The 23,571-nt window shown below is 44.1% G+C and overlaps 1 protein-coding gene across 2 annotated transcripts in view; it reads left to right on the top strand.

Moving 5' to 3' along the window:
- Positions 1-16,234: 16,234 nt before the first annotated feature.
- Positions 16,235-23,571, top strand: part of CNOT10 (CCR4-NOT transcription complex subunit 10) — a 44,952-nt gene continuing 37,615 nt past the window's right edge. For both annotated transcript variants that reach the window (XM_080934532.1, XM_080934531.1), the window contains exons 1-3: positions 16,235-16,414; positions 22,364-22,458; positions 23,202-23,363. In XM_080934532.1, the coding sequence (XP_080790658.1) occupies positions 16,393-16,414; positions 22,364-22,458; positions 23,202-23,363 (279 nt within the window). In that variant the 5' untranslated portion in view covers positions 16,235-16,392. The remainder of the gene's footprint in view (positions 16,415-22,363; positions 22,459-23,201; positions 23,364-23,571) is intronic.

The raw sequence follows: 23,571 nt of genomic DNA, 5'->3' as shown, positions 1-23,571 counted from the left end.
TGTACCCATACATGTCTGCTCCCCCACGCACAAGGAAATAAATATAATTTTAAAATGTCTTCTTCCCCCTGCTGCGTTTGCCGTTGTCGTTATTTTGATTTGTTGGTTGGCTTCTTGCTGAACGAGGATCTCACTGTGTGCTTCAGGAATGCCTTAAACTCCTGGGGTCAGGCAGCCCCACTGGCTCACCTTCCTGAGTAACAGGGGCTACATGTGCGCAGCACCAAACATGGCCCTGATGGTGTTTTTTAAATGGGGAACTTCAGGGGCTGGAGAATTGGCTGAACAGTCAAGAGCGTGTGAGTACTGCTTCTCCAGAGGACCCAGGTTCAGCTCCCAGCATCAGCATCAAATGGCTCACAACTGTCCTGTAACTCCGGTTCTAAGTTTTTGGACCACGAGGGCACCTGTAGACATGCAGGTTACATACTCCCTCCCCAACTGTTTGTGGGGGACCTGGGGGGGGTGGATTTCCAGCCTAGTAAGTTATGAATAGAAGTTATTGGGGCTGGAGAAATGGCTCAGTGGTTAAGAGCACTGACTGCTTTTCCAGAGATTCTGAGTTCAAATCCCAGAAACCACATGGTGCCTCACAACCATCTGTAATGAGATTTGATGCCTTCTTCTGGTGTGTCTGAAGACAGCTACAGTGTACTCATACACATTAAATAAATAAATAAATATTTTTTTAAAGAAGTTATTGTTCCTTTAATATTCAAGCATTTCTGATTTGGGGAAATGGCTCAGTTGGAGAAGTGCAAGCTTGTGTAAGCATGAGGACCTGAGTTCAAATCCCCAGAGCCCACTTAAAAGCTGAGGGTAGTGATAAGCATCTGTCACTCCAGAGCTGAAGAGCACAGACAGGAAGATCCCTGAGGCTCACAGTTTGGTCAAAATAGGAAGCTCCTCTTCCACTGAGAGACCTGCCTCAAAAAATAAAAGATAAATACTGAGTAAGGCAGTGTTGGAGAGCCAGCTCAGCAGTGAAGAGTGTGCTGCTTGTGCAGAGGACCCACCTTTGGCTCCCACATGGGGCAGTTCACGACTGCCTATAACACAAGCACCTCTGGCCTCCACAGACACCTGCACATGTGCACATACCCACCCCACACATACATATCATAAGAAAAAACTTAGAAAAAAGTAAGATGGGCTGGAGAGGTTGCTCAGTGGTTAGAGCACTGACTGCTCTTCCAGAGGTCCTGAGTTCAAATCCCAGCAACCACATGGTGGCTCACAAATCTGTAATGGGGTCTGATGCTCTCTTCTGGTGAGTCTGAAGACAGAGACAGTGTACTCATATACATAAAATAAACTTTAAAATTCTAAAACAGTAAGATGGCTGAGTGGGCAGAAATATTACAAGAATTGTTCCTGAGGTACAGTGCAGAACACACACACTTACACACTCAGACACACCACACATACTCACACATTCCTCACACACACACCACACATACTCACACATTCCTCACACATACATACATACCCCACACTTATACACTCTCTCTCTCTCACACACATACTTACACTCACACAGAGAGAGTTTCATAAGCACTATGTTCTCTGCATTGCCACTTTGCTTGGAAGAACAGACAGACACAGAGGGATGACTATGTGCTTTGAAGACGTGAAACAAAGTTATTATGAAAGAAAACAGCAACCATGAAACAAAACCAACAGAGGCCTGTGTGTGTGTGTCACATGTGTGCCCCAATGCCATAGAGCTAGCTTCAGCTGTCAGCTTCACACATCCTGAGAAGAGCTACCCTCAAGTGAGAAAGCGTCCCCATGGGATCAGCCTCTGGCTGTGCCTTGTGGCATCTCTTTGTTGATGTGGGAAGGCTCAGCCCACTCCAGGTTGGGGGAGTGCTATCCCTAGGGAGGTAGGTGTCTGGGCTGTGTAAAAAAATAGAAAAACAAAACAAAACCCAAAACCAAATAAAAAACATAGCTGAGTAAGCCAGTCCTGTGTGACCTCTGCTTTAGCCCCAAGTCTTGAATTCCCTTCCTCAGTGATGGATTGTGATCTGGGAGTTGTGCAATGGAACACACTCTTTTCTCCTCGAGTTACTTTTGGACACAATTTCACCACCGGGCTTCACTAGGACACCTAGCAAGACTGCTTCCCGTTTTGTTGTGGTACAAAGATGAATTCCTCATTATCCTAGGACGGCTTTTGTCAGGAATTCAGACACCTGACTATTCTGTAAAAATCAAAAACGACAGCATCCTCAGAGAGACAGTTGCCTGGCAACGCAGGCCAGAGACTTGCCTTTAGATCCTCTAGACTCACACGTGCCTATTTTGGTTTTCCTGATGAGTTCATTTTCTATCCCTCTAATCCAGTTTGTCCCTGAACAGTTTTGGGAGAAATAACGGTGTGGAAGGGAGGAGAGCTGGCTGTGGCTCTGCTGGCTGAGTGATGCTTGCCCTGGATCCCACACCGCAGACACTGGCATGGTGGCTCATGCCTGGGAGAAGCAAGGAGTCACGGGAGTTCAGTATCACTTTCAAAACCACCTGGGCTATCTGAGACTTTGTCTCAAAAAAAGGAAGAGGGGCAGGGAAAAGGGGGAGGAGAGGAGAGGAGAATAAAGCGAAATGAGCCGAGAGGCATTTTGAGCTTCGTCCAGACATCATAGGCTTTTTAAGAAAAAACACCTACTGAGCGTGCCACACAGGTTCCCTCAAAGTCCTTCTCAAAGACCAGAGAAGCTCTGTCATCTCTTCACGGGGACAAAGAAAGCTGTCCAAGTAGGTGCTTCCTCAGCATAATTAGAAGCCCAGAATTTGTCACCTACCCCACACGTGTTTCCATTCCACAGACAGACACCTTAATTAGCCATAACATTTATGGCTCTTTCAACTTTAAGTTGTGCCAGGTAGGCAAGGAGCTAGATGGGAGGCAGCCAAAGGAAGCTGCAGCTTAGGTAGCTGTGTCCTTTGGGGTTAACTATCTGTCTTAGTTAGGGTTTTATTGCTGTGAAGAGAAACCATGACCAAGACAACTCTTACACAGGCAAACATTTCATTACATTAGGACTGGCTTACAGTTTCAGAGGTTCAGTCCATTATCATCCTGGCAGGAAGCATGGCTGTGTCCAGATGAAGCTGAGAGTTCTTAATAACCACACTTCCTAATAGTGACACTCCCCATGGGCCAAGAGTCTGTGTGGGCCAAACCTGTGGAGAGATCTTGGGATCTGATTCTAGAGTATTGGCAAGAATTTGTCTTTGGGTGAAGACAAGGAAATGGGCTCAAGGTCTTTATCCTCTTGATAAGTCCCAGAATGCCAAGGACTTTGTTTATTGCCTTGTTTGTTCCTTAACTGTTTTTGTTTACTGCATTGCTGCTTCCTTGACCTAGAACTGACCTTTTTCTTTGCATGTACTTAGAATGGAATAAAAGCAGACTAGAGAAAAATAAACCCTCTTCAGTCTCAACACTGGCTTCCTCCCTTGAGAACCAGCTGACTCAGCTGGCTTGGTCACAAACCTATTCAAACCACCACAATGTCCTTGAAGGTACATAGAATGTTCCTACGAGATCAGAAAATAAGGCTCCAGTAATTTCCCCACACATATGTGCAGCATACAGAGCCTGGGTGGGATCCCCAGCACTCCTGTGGTGTTCTGGATGAAAATGTTCCGCATAGGCTCAGGCATTTGAATACTTGGTTCCCAGTTGAGCATTTGAATACTTGGTTCCCAGTTGATGGTGCTACTTTGAAGGCTATGGGGAGGTAAAACCAAACTAAAGGAAATACTCACCCGGGTGCAGGCTTTTCCAGTTCACACACGCTCTGCTTTCTGTGGTTGAGATGTGAATTCTCAGCTTCCTGATCCTGTTTCCATCATCCCTGTTACTTGCTGCTGGGCTGCCCCACCTCAGGACCTCATCCTCCTGGAGCTGTGAAGCCAAGTAAACTTGTCTTTCTGTAAGTCACATTTGGGTGTGGTGATTTTGTTGGTGGGTTTTTTGTTTTGTTTTGATTTGGTTTGGTTTGGTTTGGTTTTTAGTTTTTGGTTTTGCTTTGTTTTACATAGGATCTCACTATGGAGACCAGGGTGACCTCAAACACAAAGAGGTCTACTTGCCTCTGTCTTCTGAGTGCTGGGATTAAAGGCTTGACTATAGTGGTTACCACAGCAACAAAGGAGTAACTAATACAACCCATGATGTGGTTTTTAAGGCTCAGAAATTCAAGGTTGCCAGGCATTGTGGCTCATTTCTTTAATCCCAGCACTTGGGAGGTAGAGGCAGACAGGTCTCTGTGAGTTTGAAGCCAATCTGGTCTACAAAGGGAGTCCAGGACAGCCGGGGCTATTACACGGAAAATTCTATCTTGAAAAGCCAGAAGAAGGAGGAAGGGGGGGAGAAGGAGGGGGAAGAAGGAGTGTGGGAATGGCTGAGCTGAGATCCTTTGTCTGAACCTGCTGTCTCACAGAAGAAAAAGTGAGTAAGAGAGGGGTCCCTTTGGCATCCATAACTGAAGAATAAGCCCCTGGATTTACAGTCACATCCAAACAGTATACGGTGAATGGAGGGGTCCCAATAAAGAAGCTGCTGCCAGTCTGAAGAGAGGATGATGAGATCTGAAAAGGCAAAAGCATCCCACTTTAGTAACTATCTTAGTGTGGGCTCCCAGGAGGCCAAACTGAAGCAAGGATTCTCACCACGGAGACAGATTGAAGGTGCTGCCATGGGTTTTTAGGTGATGTGGCTCTCACTGACCAAGAGCAATTCTCCAGAGAAGGGTGGACATGTGGGCCATTAGGGTTAGAGAGATGGCTCAGTGGTTAAGAACACTGGTGGCTCTCCGAGAGGACCTGGGTTCAATTCCCAGCACCCACATGGCAGCTCACAACTGTCTGTGGCTCCAGTTCTAGAAGATCTAATATCCTCACACAGACATACATGCAAACAAAACACAAATTCACATTGACAACAAAATTGTGGGCCATTAACAGACAATTCTTATAATACCTGGAGGTTTGATTTTTTTCCCCTCTCTCTAGACTATGAGCACTGGGGGCTACCACCAACTCTGGGGCACAGTTTATGAAAGAGACTGGCCATTTACTGCATGAGTATCTCATCGGGGGGAAAATCATGTCATTAATAGAAAGATATGAGCAGAATTAAATAAACTTCTTTGTTTCCCCATATGTGAGGAATCAAACCCATAGCTGCTCATGTGCTGGGAAAGCCTTCTACCATAGAGCTACATCTCCAACCCTAAAATTTCTCTAAAGGAAAAAAATACATGGAAAATTACGGGTGTTTCCAAAGCACAGAGGCTAAAGGGGAAAGGGTTCCAGGAAGGAGATCAGACCTTCGAATGTATTTGAAGAAACCTTCCATAAAGACATAATATGATTACAATAATGGCTTACCAGGGCTATCTGACCTGTACAGGCCTCTGCTATGGGGTTGATGACCAGTCCTGGTGTCTGAGATCATTGTGGCTCACAGTTTGAAGATACAGTACGCCACGACCAAGAAGGCTTGGTTACCCAGGAGCATGAGGCAGCTGGTCACGTGGCCTCCACAGTCAGGAAGCAGAAATGGATGGATGCTGATGCTCAGCTTCCTTTTCTCCTTTTCATTCGTCCAATGACCCCAGCCCAGGGACTGCTACCTCCCACATACAGGGTGAGTCTTTCTATCCCAATTAACCCAGTGTGGAAACGTCTTCACACGCGTGTCCATGGGGATTAGAAATGCCCTCAGGTAAGTAATCCGGCATACTCAGCACAACAGACGTTGCCAATGGGGGGAGGGTAGCAAAAGCACCCCCAACTAAAAACATAAGTTTTACACACTTAGAACCATATAAAAATTTTCTCTAATGCATTATCAAATGAAAGTTTTATTTTTCATGCTTACCTTGAAGCTATCTGACTTCTAAACCTCTAAACAACTTTTATTTTTTATATGAAAAAATATTATATTTTTTATTGGAAATTCTCTGCATTTACATTTCAGATGTTATCCCTTTCCCACAATTCCTTCCCTGCTCTCCCTCCCTATAAATAACTTCAATTTTTTTCTTTTTGTTTAAGATTAATTTATTTTATTTGTATGAGTACACTGTTTCTGTTTTCAGACACACCAGAATAGGGCATCGGATCCCTTTACAGATGGTTGTGAGCCACCATGTGGTTGCTGGGAATTGAATTCAGGACCTTTGGAAAGGCAGTCAGCGCTCTTAACCACTGAGCCATCTCTCCAGCCCCTGGCTCTTTTTTAAAGATTTTTTTTTTAATGTGTCTCTGTATGTGCAAGCCAATGTGTGCAGATACCCAATATGGCCAGAAGAGGGCATCAGATCCCCTAGAGCTGGTGTTACAGAGCTTGTGGGCTGCCCACAGTGGGTACTGAGAGCTGAGCTCAGGTCCTCTGGAAGAGCAAGAGCTCCAAACCTCTGAGTATTTCTGCGGAAGTCTCTGGTCCTCCTCCTTAAAGCAGACCAGGAGATCCAAAACACCTTTCTCAAATTTTCTCTCTTCCTTCTGCCTTGCAGTTGTTCTGGTGATAAGTGAGCTTTTTCATCCCAGGAGAGAGAGAGAGAGAGAGAGAGAGAGAGAGAGAGAGAGAGAGAGAGAGAGAGAGAGAGAGAGAGAGAGAGAGAGAGAATGTCTCCAGATAGCTCCCCCAGGTTAGCACAATGAAATCAAACCCTTTTGTCCTCCAAACATCCTCTGCGTAGCCATCTGTCCACAAGAGTTCCCTGGAGAGATGGCTCAGTGCTTCACAGTCCTTGCTCTGCTACTCTGCCCGGCTTGGAGTTTTTAATCTAAAAATTCCTCTTCCTTCTCCCTTAGCGTTGGTAATTGCTTACCGAAGCAAGTCTCTTTGCATAAAATTTCGATGTTGCACTGTTTGATTAAATCCTGATAATTGGGATTCTCCATGGAAACTGCAGAGCGAGATGGTATACCTCACCCCCCAAAAAGCATAAAAATAATGCTCTTCTTTTATTTGTTGCCTGGCAACAATACTTTTTGTTGTTCTTTGCAGGAAAATTTCTGAGATACTGACTGATCAGTGGAGCTTCGGGGGGAAAAAAAGAAAAGAAAAAGAAAAAAAAATAACAGTTTTTTTTTAACATTTAAAAATGGAAAGAGTTGTTTGAGCTTTTCCATCTTAAAAAACAAGCTCGAGGGCTGGAGAGGTGGCTCAGAGGTTAAGAGCACTGACCTCTTCCAGAGGTCCTGAGTTCAAATCCCAGCAACCACATGGTGGCTCACAAATCTGTAATGGGATCTGATGCCCTCTTCTGGTGTGTCTGAAGACAGCTATAGTGTACATATATAATAAATAAATAAATCTTTAAAAAATAAAAGCAAGTTCGAGTCTTTGTAACACAGAAACACATAGACAATAAATGATGTATTAGCAGAGAGGAAGACGATAGAGGAACTGGTATCAAGAGTGCTTGGGGACACCTTAAATGCCACTTTAAGACAAAGATTTATTTGGGGGATGGAGAAATGACTTAGTGATTAAAAGCATATATTTCTCTTTCAAAAGTCCCAAATTCAGGTCAGGAAACTCATTCAAAAGGCTCACAATTACCTGTAACTCCAGTTCCAGTGGAGTGGAACAAGTCCCTTCTCTGAGCTTGGCAGGCACTGCAAGCCTCCCCCAACCTCCCCCACCCCACGCATATAAACACAATTTTAAAATGATGACTGTTTTTAAAAGATGAATTTTAGTTATGTATATGTCTGTGTGTCTATACATGTGCACGTACACATGCAAGTGGGTGTCAGAGAAGGTGTCAAATTCCCTGAAGCTGGTGTCACAGGTATTTGTGAACCACCATGTGGCTGCTGGGATTTGAACTCAGGACCTCTGGAAGAGCAGTCAGTGCTCTTAACCTCTGAGCCATCTCCCCAGCCCCCAATGTGGACCTTCTTGATGCCACTTTTATTGTTGGTGAGAGGCATGATTTCAAATAGACATTCTAAGACTCACTAAGCCAGTTGTGGTAGCCTATACCTATAACCCCAACACTCTTGAGGAGGATCGGGAGTTCAAAGCCAAACTAGACTACTGAGATTCTCTCTCACAAAGCCCAGAAAAGATCTAGGCATGGTTACATACACCTTTAATACCAACATTCTAGAGGCAGAAACAGATTGAATATCTGTAAATTCAGAGCCAGCCTGGTCTACTTAGTGAGTTCCAGGACAGCCAGAGAGCCAGAAATATAAACCAAACCAAACCAAACAAATGAGAGAAAGAGAGAAGGAGGGAGGGAGAGAGGGAGAGAGGGAGGGAGAGAGAGAGAGAGAGAGAGAGAGAGAGAGAGAGAGAGAGAGAGAGACTGGGTTTGATCCCTAGTACCATATATAACTAGGCTTGGTGATACCTGCCTCTAATTCCATCACTGAGAAAGTAAAGACAAGAGAAGATCAGGAGTTCAAAACTAGCCTCAGTTTAGTGAACTCAAGGCCACAAGTCAGCAATCACTGATCAATGTATTGTTCCCAAGTGTCTTAGTTAGGGTTACTATTGCTGTGAGGAAACATCATGACCAAAATAACTTGGGGATGCAAGGGTTTATTTGGTTTACACTTCCATATCGGTATGTGTCATCAAAGGAAGACAGGACAGAGGCTTAAATAGGGTAGGAAGCTGGATGCAGGAGCTGATGCAGAGGCCATGGAAGAGTGCTGCCTTCTGGCTTGCTCCCTCTATCTTACTCAGCCTACCTTTTTATTATCACCTCCAGCCCAGGAGTGGAATCACTCACAATGGGCAGGGCCCTCTCCAATCAATCACTAAGAAAGAGTCCAATCTTAGGGAGGCATTTTAAAATCAAGGCCCTATTCTCTCAGATGACTTCTGCTTGTGTCGAGTTGACATAAAACTATCTAGCACATCGACAGTGCCTACCAGAGGCACAAGGCTCATAAAAATTTGGCTGGCCTTAAATTCACTATGTAGTCAATGGTGACTTGGAGTTCCCAATCTTCCTGCTCCCACACCCTGAGTGCTGGGATGCTAGGTGCCCACCATGGTACCTAGGTTTGAGAAGTTTTTGCCTAACTTAAGGTCAAAAGATTGCTTTCCTTCTCTGTTGCAGTAAATATTAAAAATAGATGGCTTATCTCTTCATTGGCTCCCAAGGTCTCATTCCTCGGATGCTGTTTAATATGGAGCTGTGTGTACAGACTCGGTCCACAAGCTACGCTCTCCAAGAGATTCCCTTCCCATGTGGTTCACTCCACCCGCCCAGGTGCTTCTGCCCTGGTTGGTGGTTACCGCCTGGCGTTTTCTTTCCTCCACCACCCTTCAAGGCCTAATAGCTGTTCATACAGGTTTATATATTAAATTCTCAATTCATAAACCCACTACACAGTAAGATTACATCCAATAGACAAAGATACAAGCTTCCCTTCTATAAGAAATAAAAGACCTATAAAATCCCTTAAAATATTCATATTTACCTATTTCCGATTATGGCCACCAGAATCTAAGTCTGCGTTCTCCAGCTCCATCTTGATTTCCTCCCAATCTCTGTTCCTCTTCTGTTTTCCTACCTTTTTACCGCCTACCTCTCCACTGTCCAATCATGTATTGACTTAACATAAATCTGCACTTCTCTGTGTTATAGGGCAAAGGTACTTCTTTCAAAAATCTCTTAGTTTTTCAAAAGTTTGAGGTAAAATAAAGGAAACCTTTATTGTTTGTTTGTTTGTTTGTTTGTTTGAGACAGGGATTTTTACAATGTAGGCCTGGAACTCACTATGTCACTGTGTAGACCAGGTTGTCCTCAAACTCATGGGTATCTCCCCAGCCTCTGCCTTCTGAATGCTAGAACTAAAGGTGGGCAGCAAGAATAAGGTGTATTTTAGTGTCATAATAACTCTCTAACTCAGGTTGAAAGAGAACAAAAGAATCCAGAGAAGCAGGCCAGTGGGTCGTCAAGCTTCATGACTTGAGTTCAATTCCCAGAGCCCACGTGGAATTCCTGTCACCCTAGCACTAGGGCAGTGTGATGGGAGGCCAAGAGGGAAGAGCTTCCTGGAAAGTTTGTGTGCCAGCTCCCCTGGAGTAGTAAGTAGTATGGCAGACACAAGAGAGACCCGGCCTCAGAAAACAAGGGAAAAGTTAAAAAAAAACCAGCTTCTAAAAGTTGTCCTCTGACCTCTGTACACACTGTGGCACATACACATGCACTCACACACAGATACACACACACACACACACACACACACACACACACAACAATTACAAAAAGATAGGGCCAGCTTCAAGTGGTTCCACAAGCCTTTAATCCCAGCATCCAGGAAACAGGCAGGTGGATCTCTTGCCCCATTACATCTACTAACAATGAGCAGAACATCACTGCCCTGCTTTTCAGAGGAGAGACTGAGGTTCAGGAAACTTCGGTTAGGGTGTGTGCGGGCTAGTGTTATGTCAACTTGACACCAGCTCGGGCTATCTGAAAGGAAAGAACCTCAGCTGAAAAATGCCTCCACAAGATCCAACTGTAGGGCATTTTCTTATTTAGTGATTGATGGTCGGTAGTTCTGGGGTTTCTAAGACAGCAGGATGAGCAAGCCAGTAAGTAGCATCCCTCCAGGGTCCTACCCTGACTTCCTTTGATGTTGAACAATGATACGAAAGTATGAGCTAAATAAAACCCTTTCCTCCCCAAGTTGCTTTTTGGTCATGGTGTTTCATTGCAGCATTAGAAACCCTAACTAAGACAGGGCTGCACAGCTAAAAGCTCAGGCGCCATGACAGCAATCAAAATAGCAGGATCAGTCACTTCTGCAAAGTGACTCATGGACCACTCACTGGAACGCCTCACCCACTGCCTTAGATGTCTATTGGTGTGATAAACTTGTGACTGAAAGCAACTTGGGGAAGAAAGGGTTTGTTCTATCTTATAGGTCATACCTAGTTCAGCTGGAAGGGAAGTCGAGGCAGGAACCTGGAGCCAGAGGTCATGGAGGAGTGCTGCTTACTGGCTTCCTCCCCATGACTAGATCAGCCTGCCTGCTTTTTGCTGTTTTGTTGTTATTGTTGTTTTATTTTATTTTTTTGTTTTTGTTTTTGTTTTGTTTTGTTTTGTTTTTTAGACTGTTTCTCTAGGTAGCCCTTGCTGTCCTGGAACTCACTTTCTAGACTCAGCTAGCCTGCCTCTGCCTTCCTAGTGCTGGGAATAAAGGTACGAGCTACCACTGCCCAATAAGCCCTTTTTTTTTTTTTCTAAATACTGCCCAGGACTACTAGCCCAAGAATAGCACCACTCACAGTGGGCTGGGTCCTCCCAGACTGATCAAGATTTAAGAAATGACCCACAGACTTGCCACAAGCCAATCTGATGGAGGCAGTTCCCCAACAGCCTTCCCTCTCCCCAGATGACTCCAGCTTATGTCGAGTTGACAAAAACAAAACAGAAAAGCAAACAAAAACAACATCAAAGCCTGCCCAGCACACCCACCATCAATGGGGCTCACTCAGTAAAATGAAGTCAACAAATGGACCTAAGAAAGGATCCAAAACATTAGTGTACCTTTGCAAAGCTGGGTTTGGCCCAATCCACAATATTTATTCCAATGCACAGTTGAGTGGGAAGGAGAAAGCATAGCTTAACCTCTTCATTAGTCAGCCCTCCCCGCACCGACTCAGCCCCATAAACAATAGAAACAATTAGACTGAACAATTGTGCTTGTTCCCCTGTCTAGACACAGCCTGCATTTAGAGACAGGGAAGCGGCCAGAAAAAGAATGCTCGGCTTCTTAAATTCTTCCTGGCACGCACTTTTCTTAGACCTGTTGCTTGTCTTATGACCAGTGTATGTAAATATAAGTATGTATATATAAATATATATATATAAGTAATATATATGCACAGATACATATTCAAAACTATAATATTTTGTTTTGTTTTTTTCAAGACAGAGTTTCTCTGTATAGACCTGGCTGTCCTGGAATTCACCTTGTAGATCAGGCTGGCCTCAAACCCAGAGACCTGCCTGTCTCTGCCTTCAGAGTGTTGGGATTAAAGGCTACTACTTATTTCTGGTTTTGTTGTTGTTCGGTTGTTGGTTTTTTTTTTTTGTTTTGTTTTGTTTTTTTTTGTTTTGTTTTTAAGACAAGATCACTTTCTGCATAGCTGTCCTGGAACTCGCAGTGCAGACTGGCCTGACTTCACACTCATAGAATTCCACTTTCATTCTGTCTCCTAAGTGCTGGGCTTTAAGTCATGATGGCTTTGGTCAAATTGGGACACGGTCCACGATGTTTAAAGTCGAAACCCTTGGGGAACTTCCTTGGTGAGATCCAACAGTCTCAAAGCTGTCTCAGAAATGCACACTCTGAATGTAGTCTGTGAGATGGTGCCCTCTAGTGGTCAATCATAAATTTGGGTTTTTCTGTTAGGAGTATGTGAGCAAAGTCTGAACGAAAGTGGCGCCACCATTCAAGGTCTCTATGGTGAAAGCAGAACAGTCTCTTCTTGGCATGGAAGGTTCTGGAAAAGTTGCAGCTCACACCAACAGTTCAGGGGCATTTAACATACTTGCTCGTCCTTGCCCTTTAACTTGCAGTGTCCCAGAAGTCCTCGAGGCATAAAAGACTTGGAGTTCGCTATGGAGATTGGACCGGTGTTTCATAAACTGGGACTCTGCAGAGGATGTTCTGGGAAGGGTCGTGTGTAACGCATATAAAAGGCACTTGCAACTGCCTTTTCCTCTACCAGAACCCTCCACTGGCATGTCTGCACGGTATGCAATAAGCAATGAGTTACAAGGCTGAAGACAGTGTGGCTGATGACACAGCTTTATGGTGGGGTGCTTGCCTAAGAGTTCATGGTGGCCCCGGTTTGACCCCAACACTACATATGTATGGTGGTGTACACCTAGAGAGCCAGAACTTAGAAAGTAGAGGCAACCTGTTTGATTGGTTTTTTTTTTTTATCCTGTCTTTTTCTTTGTGTGTATGTGACAACGCCAGCGAGCGGGAGTCTAGAAAAGAAAGTGGGATCTGCTGGAGGTAGTTGCGGGTTGTTTGTGCACCATGTGACATTCGCGAACTGAACTTGTGAGAGCTGAACTCTGAAAGAGCAGCAGGAATCCTTGGCCTCTGAGCCATCTCTCCAGTCCCTGCTTTGTGGCCTTCCCTCATTGTTTGTCGGCTTTTTGTTTTCATTGCCGTTGTTTGTCACAGGGTTTCATGTATCTTATCTAACTGGCCCTAGCCAGCTACATAGCCATGGATGCCTTTTTTTTTTTTCTTTTAAGATTTATTTATTGTATGTGACTACACTGTAGCTGTCTCTTCAGAAACACCAGAAGAGGGCATCAGATCCCATTACAGATGGTTGTGAGCCACCATGTGGTTGCTGGGATTTGAACTCAGGACTTCTGGAAGAGCTGTCAGTGCTCTTAACTACTGAGTCATCTCTCCCATGGATGTCTTTAGATGTCTGGTCCTCCTGCTTCTCTGCCTTCTAAATACTGTGATGAGCAAGGTGTCAGTATTTACCTAGGCTGTCCTGGAACTCATATTGGTACTCTGGACCACGGCTTCCCAAATACTGGAATTAAAAACATGTAACACAAAACACTCTGCTGGTTTATATATATATATATATATATATACATATATATATATATATATATATATTTTAAGAGAGAGAGAGAAAGAGAGAGAGAGAGAGAGAGAGAGAGAGAGAGAGAGAGAAAACATGTATACATGCTGTTTATACCCTGCTATAGTACACATGCCACATTGAGCTTGTGTAGGTTAGAGTCCTCTCCTACAATCTGGATCCCAGGAACCAAACTCAGGTCATCAGGCTTGATAGTGCATGAGAGTCCTGAACCATCTTCCCAAGCCTTATATCTTTTCTTTTCTTTCCTTTTCAAGGAGAGATCAATAGAGAGTTACAAATATTCTTCTGCATAGTTTTTAAAAATTAAATTTGATGGGCTGGAGAGATGGCTCAGTGGTTAAAAGCACTGACTGCTCTTCACAAGGTCCTAAGTTCAAATCCCAGCAACCACATGGTGGCTTACAACCATCTGTAATTGGATCTGATGCCCTCTTCTGGCATGTCTGAAGACAGCTACTGTGTACTCATAATAAATAAATAAATTTTTTTAAAAAATTAAATTTGAGATAAGATCTTGTTTCCAGTCCAGTTTGCTCTCAAATTCAAAATTCCCCTGCCTCTACCAGCCACGGTCTGGGATACTATGCACGTGTCACCACAGCTGACCTCTAAAATCTTTGCGCAAGATTTATACCAGCAGAGAACTAGCTTTAAAAATAGGAACTACTGTAAAATTTTTGATAAAGTATTTCATTACTTTTTTCTTGAGGCAGGGTCTGGTCTTGCTTACATTCCTACTTGGCCTTAGACTAGAAATCTAATTCTGTGACCTACTGAGTCCTGTGGTTGCATTTCGCCATGATTTGCTTAATTTCTTTTTTTTTACATCATTTATTTGTTTATTTGTGTGTGCATGCACTGGGTGTCACAGTGTGTGTGTGTGGAGGTCAGAGGACAACTTGTGGGAGTCACTTCTCTCCTTCTACCAGGTAGCATCTGGTAATCAAATTCAGGGCATCAGGCTTAGTGACAGGGGTATTTATTTACCTTCTGATCTATTTTGCTGGTGCTTGGCTTATTTTTTTAAATAAAAATAAAAATTTCAAAATCTTATGAGGAGTACCTGGTGTGATGGTGTAGCCTTTAATCCCAACACTCGGGAGGTAGAAGCAGGCAGATCTCTGAGGTTAGCTACACAGAAAATAGAAAAATGTAAATCAAATATATAGCTTAATATTCTTTCTCTCTCCCTTTCTCTCTCTCTCTCTCTCTCTCTCTCTCTCTCTCTCTCCCTCTCTCCCCTCTCTCTCTCTTTCCTATGCTTTTCATCAAATCACATCATTTGGGTCAATTCAGTGCTGTTTTTATATATGAAGTTCCCTTCCTTCAAAAGCCTCCATATAGGAGGCCAGGACCCCAGTCTTTGAGAGTAGTAATAGGATTCCAACAGTTTGGAACTATCCTTGGATTCATCCACTAGCAGATTTCATAATTTGGTGCATAATTAGGAAGTAATGGCAATTAAGGAGGTGGAGCCCAGTGGGAGTAAGTATCTCAGTGGACTGTGCCCTTAGAGGCTATTTATTCTTCCAGCTTCTTCTGCCTCTGGTCACTGTCCTGTATACCCTGGCACAATGCACTGCTTCACCTAAGGCCCAAACACAACTGAACCAAGTGCAAGTGACCCAGGACTAAAAACTCTGATACCTGAGGCAAAATCCATCCTTCCTCATTTAAATCCTCCTCCCGGGTATTTATCACAGAAGCAAAAAGTCTAACACAAATGCCTTTGATATCTGTTTTCTCCATGATATGAACCTCTGTTATTATAAATACTGGTTATTTCCTAAAGGGAAAGGAAAATGAAGTAGGTGCTTCTGTGGTCATGAAACAAAACCAGAACTAGTTCAGGGATAAAGCCTTTGCTTTATCCAAAGGCTGCCAGACAGGAATACATAGTGAGACTCTCTCAAAAAGCTAAGCAAATAACAAACAAACAAAAATCCTGTCAAGATATGGGCTGACGGGAGATGCCTGGGTGGTTGAGTGGGTATTGTTTTTGCAGAGGATTTGAACCTGAATCTAAATCTTTGGTTTTAGTAATAGTGATGCACCAAGCTGATGTCTTAGATGTGACTTGCGTACCATATTAAGTTGCAGAAATCGCAACCAGAGAAAACGGATGCATAATGCAGGAACTCTGAATGACTTTTCCAACTTGGCTACAAATAACGGAATAGTTCTGAAACTTAAAAAATAAGCCTTTTATCCGTGGGGGGCTCTAACAATGCCTCCCTCATCCTCGTTGTGGAAAACCAGTGAGACAGTATAGGCCACGTGAGATTCAGAGCTTAGCACATAACCATGAGGCGTGGTGCGTGTCTTTTTGGTGAAATGCGGAACAAAAAGCTTTTCTTCCGTGTTTCACTCAGGACCTGCACTAATGCACTTCCGGCTTTGCACAAGGACGCACTTCCGGGGCCGTGGCCAGTCCCAGTTCCCACGCCCAGCTGGCCGCTCAGCAGGGCACGCCCCGGAAGTAGTGTCTCCCTTTGACGCTAAGGGGCGGAAGCCGTTCATGGCGGGGAAACAGCCCAGCACTGGCGGATGTGTTGGTGCTGTTGCTAGACGACGAGCTGTAACTTCGTCACTTCCTCAGCCCGTGGCCCGCCCAGGACCGAACCTGAGGCGACCGGAGCCGGTCTGAGCTGAAGAGTTGTACCCCGCCTTCAGGACCTACGACCAGCCCGGCGGCGGGAGTCAGGGCCACGCCACCTTCAGGGAAGAACTGGAGCCGAGGCGGGAAGATGGCTGCAGACAAGCCTGCAGGTGAGGTGCCCGCGCCGCGTTTCAGGGGCTGACACACTGCGCGCGGGGACCGTAGGGCCCGCGTGGGGGACCCGAGGGCCACTTGACTTCGCTCGTGTACTTCTGCCCCTCATTCTTCTCGGCTGTCTCTACTGTGAATTCTGTGGGTTTCCTGCTGTGACCCGTCTTGATTCCACTGCAGACCATCCTTGCCTTGCTCTCCAAGATAATTCTGGCCCAGGAAGCCCAAATTTGTCACGCCGCTTTCCAGAGGCTTCAAGGGAAGGTCTTCCCGAGCATACACGGTTGCCGTAAGGTCCCGAGGCTCAGCCACTTGAAGTTCCCTCTGGTCAGAGTGTCCTGTGGAATCCTTCTGAAAACCAAATAGATGTGACGTTTCAGTGTGTCTTCTGCCTGTTCTCATTTACCTTGTTCGCCATTTGATTTTCTGTAGCTCCTCAGGATTGACTTCTTTTTAAAAGGGTCTTAATTATGTGTGTGAATACAGGTGTCTGCAAGAGACCTGAAGAGGACGTTGGGTCTGCAGGAACTAGAGTTACACAGTAGTGGGCCATCAGTTACGCGTGCTGGGAACCCACTTTTGGTCCTTTGCAAGAGCACCAAGTGCTGTTAACCGCTGAGCCATCATCTTTCCAGCCCCAAGATTAAGTTCTTAATTTCTAGGGTTTTTTTTTTTTTTTGTTGTTGTTGTTGTTGTTTTGTTTTTTTGTGTGTGTGGTTTTTCCCTTCGTTAATTTTTCACGTTAGGGAATTATAAGAGTTTCTAGCCCATTCATACGAAGTCTGCTGTATTTGAGAGTGGGGTTAATAGGGTGTGTGGTGGAATTGGTTGATTGGTTGATTGATTGATTGATTGATTGATGATTGTGTCAGGGTCTCACTGTGTAGCCTTGGCTGGCCCGGACCTTGCATTGTAGACCAGGCTGGTCTCAAACTCACTAGACTAAGAGCCTTGTGAGTGCTGGATTGAAGGTGTGTGCCACCATACCCACTGCTGTAGAATTTTAGCTAGGTAGTCAATTGTTTTTAATTTTGGTGTATGTGCATGAGGACGAATGCCTGAAGCGCTGTCTGAGGTTCCCCGAAGCTTGAGTTACAGGGTGCTGGGAATCAAATTCAGGCCCTCAGAAGAACGGCATGTGTGTGTGTGTGTGTGTGTGTGTGTGTGTGTTTTTAATCACTGAGCACCAAGGTGATTTTCATGCTTTGGCTCTCAGGGATCAAATTCAATCATCAGGTTTGAATCAAGTCAATGATCAGTGCCCAAGCATCTTTACCCACTGCGCCACCTGCTGACCCAGCTCCTGCTGGGATAGTATTTGAGCACTGATCTGAGTAACTCGAAGGACTGATCCAGCCAGATTAGGATGCACTGCCTGTCTCAAGTCTAGACAGGGAACCAGCACTGTCCTTGTCTGTCTTCAGGCTCCAGTAAACGTTTATACTCACTGAGGCTGCTGGGAATCATTTCCCTGGAACCATCTTACTAGACCCAGGGCTGCCCAGCTTGAGTCTCACCTCAATCACATAGCATTCCTTCACAGAGATTCTGTGCAGGCTCTTCTTCAGCTGGGGAAGTGAGTGTAGGATAGCCTGCCAGGACTTGTACTGCTGTTGGGTAAGAACTGTGTGCGTGTCTCCTAATCTCTGCTCATTTAAGTGGCTTGGTTCTGGCCTTTGGGTCTTCATATTTGCTCTTTTATACTAGTTTTGTTTTGTTTTTTTTTAAATACAGACTTAGAGGTTTTAATTTGTGTGTGAGAGTTGTGTCTGCCTATGTCTTTCTGTGGGTATATACATATGTGGAGGTATCAGAGTACTCCAGAAGAAGGTCTTTTGATCCCCTGGAGCTTGAGTTGCAGGCAGTTCTGAGCTGCCTGATGTGGTTGTTGGGATCCAAACTCTGTTCTGGAGAACAGTACACACTTTTTAAAATCGTATCTGTTCACATTAGTCTCCAGAAAGTGTTGTTAGCCTCTTTCTATCCAACCTGATTGCTTCACTGATCTGTTTTATATTTTCATTGTTGTGAATGTGTGTAAGTAGTGTGTATGCGTTCATGCTTTTGTCTGACAGGGTACACATTTGTGTGGAGGTTAGGGAAAAGCCTTGGGTGTCTTCTCCCTCCACTGTTTTGTTTTTTTAAGATTTTATTTTAAATCAGTATAAATTGTGCACATTTTTTTTCTTTTAAGATTTATTTATTGTATGTGTCTACACTGTAGCTGTCTCTTCAGACACACCAAAAGAGGGCATCAGATCCAATTACAGATGGTTGTGAGCCACCAAGTGGTTACTGGGAATTGAACTCAGGACCTCTGGAAGAGCAGCCAGTGCTCTTAACCACTGAGCCTTCTCTCCAGCCCCCAACTCCTCTTGTCTTAAAGGAACATGGTTTGAGGGATTGGAACTGTAGAATATAACCCCTTTGTGTTTTCTCTCCCTTTCTCTTTTGAAGGGTGTGTGCATATATGTGTGTTGTGTGTAGAACATGCACATGAGTATGGAGGCCAGGAAAAGACACATCTTCCACTATCTTATTCTTTTGATATAGGATCCTTTAGTGAACCAGAAGGTACCAGTTTGGCTAAGCTGGCCTGCTAGCCACTGAGCTCCAGGGATCCTCCTGTCTCGTCCTGTTGGGGTTACAGCACGTGCAGCCACTCCCAGCCTTTTCTAATGTGGGTCTAGGGATTTAGGTTCACATTGTCATGTAGGCAGAGGGAGCCCACAGAGCCATCTCCTCAGCCCACTTTGCTCTCTTGGTCATGTAACTTCTATGCATTACATTGAAGCCATGTATATTCAGAGTTTGGATGAGATTGATTTTTTTTTTAACCTTTGGGTGGTAGAAACCACATCTGAGCTGTCCTAACAGCTCTCTGGTGACTTCAGTGAGAGTTGTCATGTCAGCTCTCTGGAAGGTGGAGGAAGAGAACCTTCAGGTTAACCCTTGGCTACAAAGTAAGTTTGAGGTTAGCCTGGGCTACTTGAGAGCCTGTCTCAAAAGCCAAACAAAACAAAAACGAAAAGACACTGTTTAAACTCTGCATTGCTACTTTGTGTCTGTCTATCTTACCCTTTCAGCAGTGTTTTCAGTCTTTCCATACCTGTCCCTGGGACTGCTTACAATCTAGTCATCCTCCAATCAGCTCTGCAGTGTTAACATTCTGTGTTGGAATATGTCTGTGCTTTCAGTTAACTGACTTTCAGTTTGGAAGAAGTGTTACTTTTCTGTGTAGTTGAAACCTATAGGTGTGTGTGTGTTGTTGTTGTTGTTGTTGTTAGAAATGAAGTCTTTCAGTTTAAAGAGTGTCAAGGTTTGTGCATCCAAGAGCTCTGTTCGCCTGGGTCAGCCGTGTTCACTAGGCCAGGGCAGAAGAAAAGTGAAGCTTCTGGAGGAGCGGTCATACCCGCTCTCCATAGGTAATGGAGACTACTTTTGGACAAGTAAAGACACATTGTGGGATTATGTGCAGACATTGTCCGGTAAGAAGTCAGTAGCTACAAATAGTGCTTGTCTCTTAAAACAGTTGGAAACCTGGTTACAACTCTGCATACACAATAAACTTTTTTTAAAAAAGGTAATTTCATTGAAGTATTTTTTCCTAAAGTAAAAGATGTAGGTAAATTATGGTTTGACTAATATGTATGTAAAAGTTTTATGCAACTCAGTTCTCAGATACACATAGAAATGAGTTTGAGAGCTGGTCACTGTTCCTTGAGGCTTTCTCTGTTTTCTAGGGATGACGACAGCTGTGTCCACATGAATCTGATTTTAGTGGAAGATGGATGCTTTAAATCTTCAGTGTTCTAGATGGGCACTGTGGCTCATCCTGTAAGCCCAGCACTTGGGAGGCTGAGGCAGGAGGATTGCCATGATTTTGAGGCTAACCCTGGGCTTCATAGTAAGTTTCAGGCTAGCTTGACTGGTATTAAGACTGTGTCTCGGGGGTGGATGTGCACTAGTATGCACGTGCTGATTTTTGAGACAGGTTCTCACTGTATAACTCAGGATGGTTTCAGACTCGGTCCTCCTTTCTCCACCTCCCCAGTGCCAGAGTTACAAGAGTTCTAGAATTGTATTGTACGTCTGCAGTTTCAGGACATGAGAGACAGAAATAGGAGAACCAGCAGTTCAGAGCTGGCTTTGGCTGTGTGGAGAAAATTCAGGGGCATCCTGGGCTATATGAGAGCCTGCCTCAAAAAATAGAAAGACATACCAAAGTAATAATAATTTATACTTAAGTTTTTACATTTTTATTTTATGTGTGTGAGTGTTTTGCATGCCTGGTGCCCTCAGAGTCCAGAAGAGGGTGTGGTGTACCCTAGAACTGAAGTTAAAGGTTAATCATGAGTCAGAACTGAGCCATCTCCCTATATTCAGATAGATGAATGTATGTATCTGTCTATGTGTCTGTCTTGTCTGTCTGTGTACATATTTTTACAGTTCTACTCCTAGTCACCCCTCCCCCCCCCCCCCCCCCCCCGCCAGGTTCTGGGTCTCAAACCTAAGGCCTTAACTGCCAGGCAAACACCTCTACCACTCAGCTAACATCCCTACTACCTTACCTTGGATTGGTTTTGGTATTAAGTATGGAATACTTTACAAGGCACTCTGTAGCTGGGATATAAATCTGCTGTCAAATTAAGCGCCTTATTTTTAAACAAGGTCTCACTATCTTCCTTGGGCTGGTCTTGAACTCTGAATTTTCAAGTCTTCCTGTGTCTGCTTTCTGAACCAACAATGTTTTTTGAGTTAAGAGTCTCCTGTCTTAGTGTGGTCTTGAGCTTGCTAACTTAAAATGACTATGAACTGTTGGGTCTTCAGACTTTACCTCTGGAGTGCTAGGCACCCCTGTACTTGGTTGGGAATTGAACTGAGGGCCTCATAGGTGCTAGGCAAGCCTTCTGCCAACTGAGTTGCTTATTCATTTTTGGTGTTGCTGGGAATTGAACCCAAGACTTTGTATGTAGTAGGTAAGAGCTTTTCTACTGGGTCACTACAGTCCCAACTAACTACTGTTTGTTGTTGTTAAAGATTTATTTATCTTATGTAAGTGAGTACATTGTTGCTGTCTTCAGACACACCAGACTAGGGCATGAGATCCTGTTACAGATGGTTGTGAGCCACCATGTGGTTGCTGGGAATTGAACTCAGGACCTTTGGTAGAGCAGTTGGTGCTCTTAATCATTGAGCCATCTCTCCAGCCCCTCACTATTGTTTTAACTCACATTTATTTCATGAAGTAGGAGGGTGCATTTCATTCATCTTTGAAATAGCTTCACAGGAAGCATGCAGTGTGTGTGTGTGTGTGTGTGTGTGTGTGTGTGTGTGTGTGTGTGTGCATATAACTTGGTTCCTAACATCAGGGCCCTGAAGCACACCTGAAGAAGCTGTCAGAACTCTGTCCCTCTTCACAGTGGGGCCACATTGAATACATCCCCTGTTAGTTTGGCTATTTTATTACTTATGAGGGATGGGTAGCCAAATTGTGTTGGGGCACAGGCTGTGACCTCAAGTCTGGTAAGCAGAGGAAGTGCTCAAGGTCCTAAGTCCTCAGAACACACACGCACACACAGTGTAGGGGCACATGCATGAAATCCCAGCACTTAAAAGGTAGAGGCAAGGAAGATCAGTGAAATACCGAGTTTGAGGCTATCCTAGAATATATGAGACACTTGTCTCTAAACCTACTTTTCACCCCCAGCCCCCCAAAAGCCAAAACAGATGGAGAAGAACAAACTCATTGTACAGCTTCTTGTGTGTGGGTAGACATGTGAAAAGCTGTGGAACTCATGTGGATAACTTGTGAAGTCAGTTCTCTCCGGCCTGTAAGATTTGGGATTAAACTCAGATGTCAGGATTGCATGCCAACAAATATTTTCTCTTGCAGAACCATCTCCGGTTCCCACTGCTATTTCTAAAGAAACTTTGTGTTATTGCAGATCAGGGTGCAGAGAAACATGAAGGGGCAGGCCAGTCATCCGGGGTCACTGACCAGGAGAAGGAGCTGTCCACCAGTGCTTTCCAGGCCTTCACAGTAAGTAAGAAGCGGCTTCTCTCTTCACCTGCCCAAATTGGGACTGTCGAGTAGGACTCTCTTCAAAACAAATTTGAATTTAAAAAATTTTATTCCATCATGACTCAGGAATTAACTTTAGGGAGAATTGGGTTTAATTTGATGTAAATGTGGCAGAAAGTTAGAAGTACTTTAGACAACCTCCAAGTTTTTGTTTTCACAAACATGTTTCAACTCCAACATTGTTTGGGTCTTTTAAATTTAAATTAGTGAATGTGTGGGTCGGTCTTTCCATTTTCTTACTCTGTTCAGATTTTGTCTTGACTGTACTTTAAAGTGAAACACCAAATATTTGTCAGATTTACAACCTTTCTGATAGAAACAATGTGGGAAAACCCTATGCTGTGCATGTACTATGTACATTTGAAATGTGCATTAGAAGAGTTGATTTGCATTCCAAGTATATTTACTGGAATCTGACCTTTGGAATAACTACACCCTTTTCTTGGCTAGTCTCTGCTCCACCCCTGCCAGCAGTGCGTGCGCATTCTCTCTGGAGTCTGGGGTGTGCTGGCTCTGGTCTAGCACATACATGGCACCTGTTGCTCCATGGAGGGCATTCACTCAGAGTACTAGGGGCTCCTGCTTCAAAACAGGGTTTATCTGGGAGATATATTTGGGAAAGCTGCATTGTTCTTAAAGCTGATAGGGAATTTTGTGTATATATGTATGTATGGTTTTGTTTGTCTTTTGTTTCTTTTTAGTCTGGAAATTATGATGCCTGTCTACAACACCTTGCCTGTCTCCAAGATATAAACAAAGATGATTACAAAATTATTCTGAATACAGCAGTAGCTGAATTTTTTAAAAATAATCAAACAACAACAGACAATTTGAGACAAACACTTAACCAGCTGAAGAATCAGGTGATAAATGAATTTAACTTTAAAAGTTTGTGTTAATTTGTGAATACAAATAGTTAAGGAAAATAAATGCTGTTTCTTGCCTGATATTGATGACAGAATTTCTACTTCTCTGAATCCTTTGTTGCTGTTATTTTTGCATAGGTTTATTATTTTAATCCCAGCACTGTGGGGGCATTGGCCAGCCAGCCAGCCTATGTAGCAAACCAAA

The sequence above is a fragment of the Micromys minutus genome (assembly GCF_963924665.1).
Source record: "Micromys minutus genome assembly, chromosome: 21".
NCBI lineage: Eukaryota > Metazoa > Chordata > Mammalia > Rodentia > Muridae > Micromys > Micromys minutus.
The sequence above is the reverse complement of the archived record's forward strand: the minus strand, read 5'-3'. Positions and strand labels throughout refer to the sequence as shown.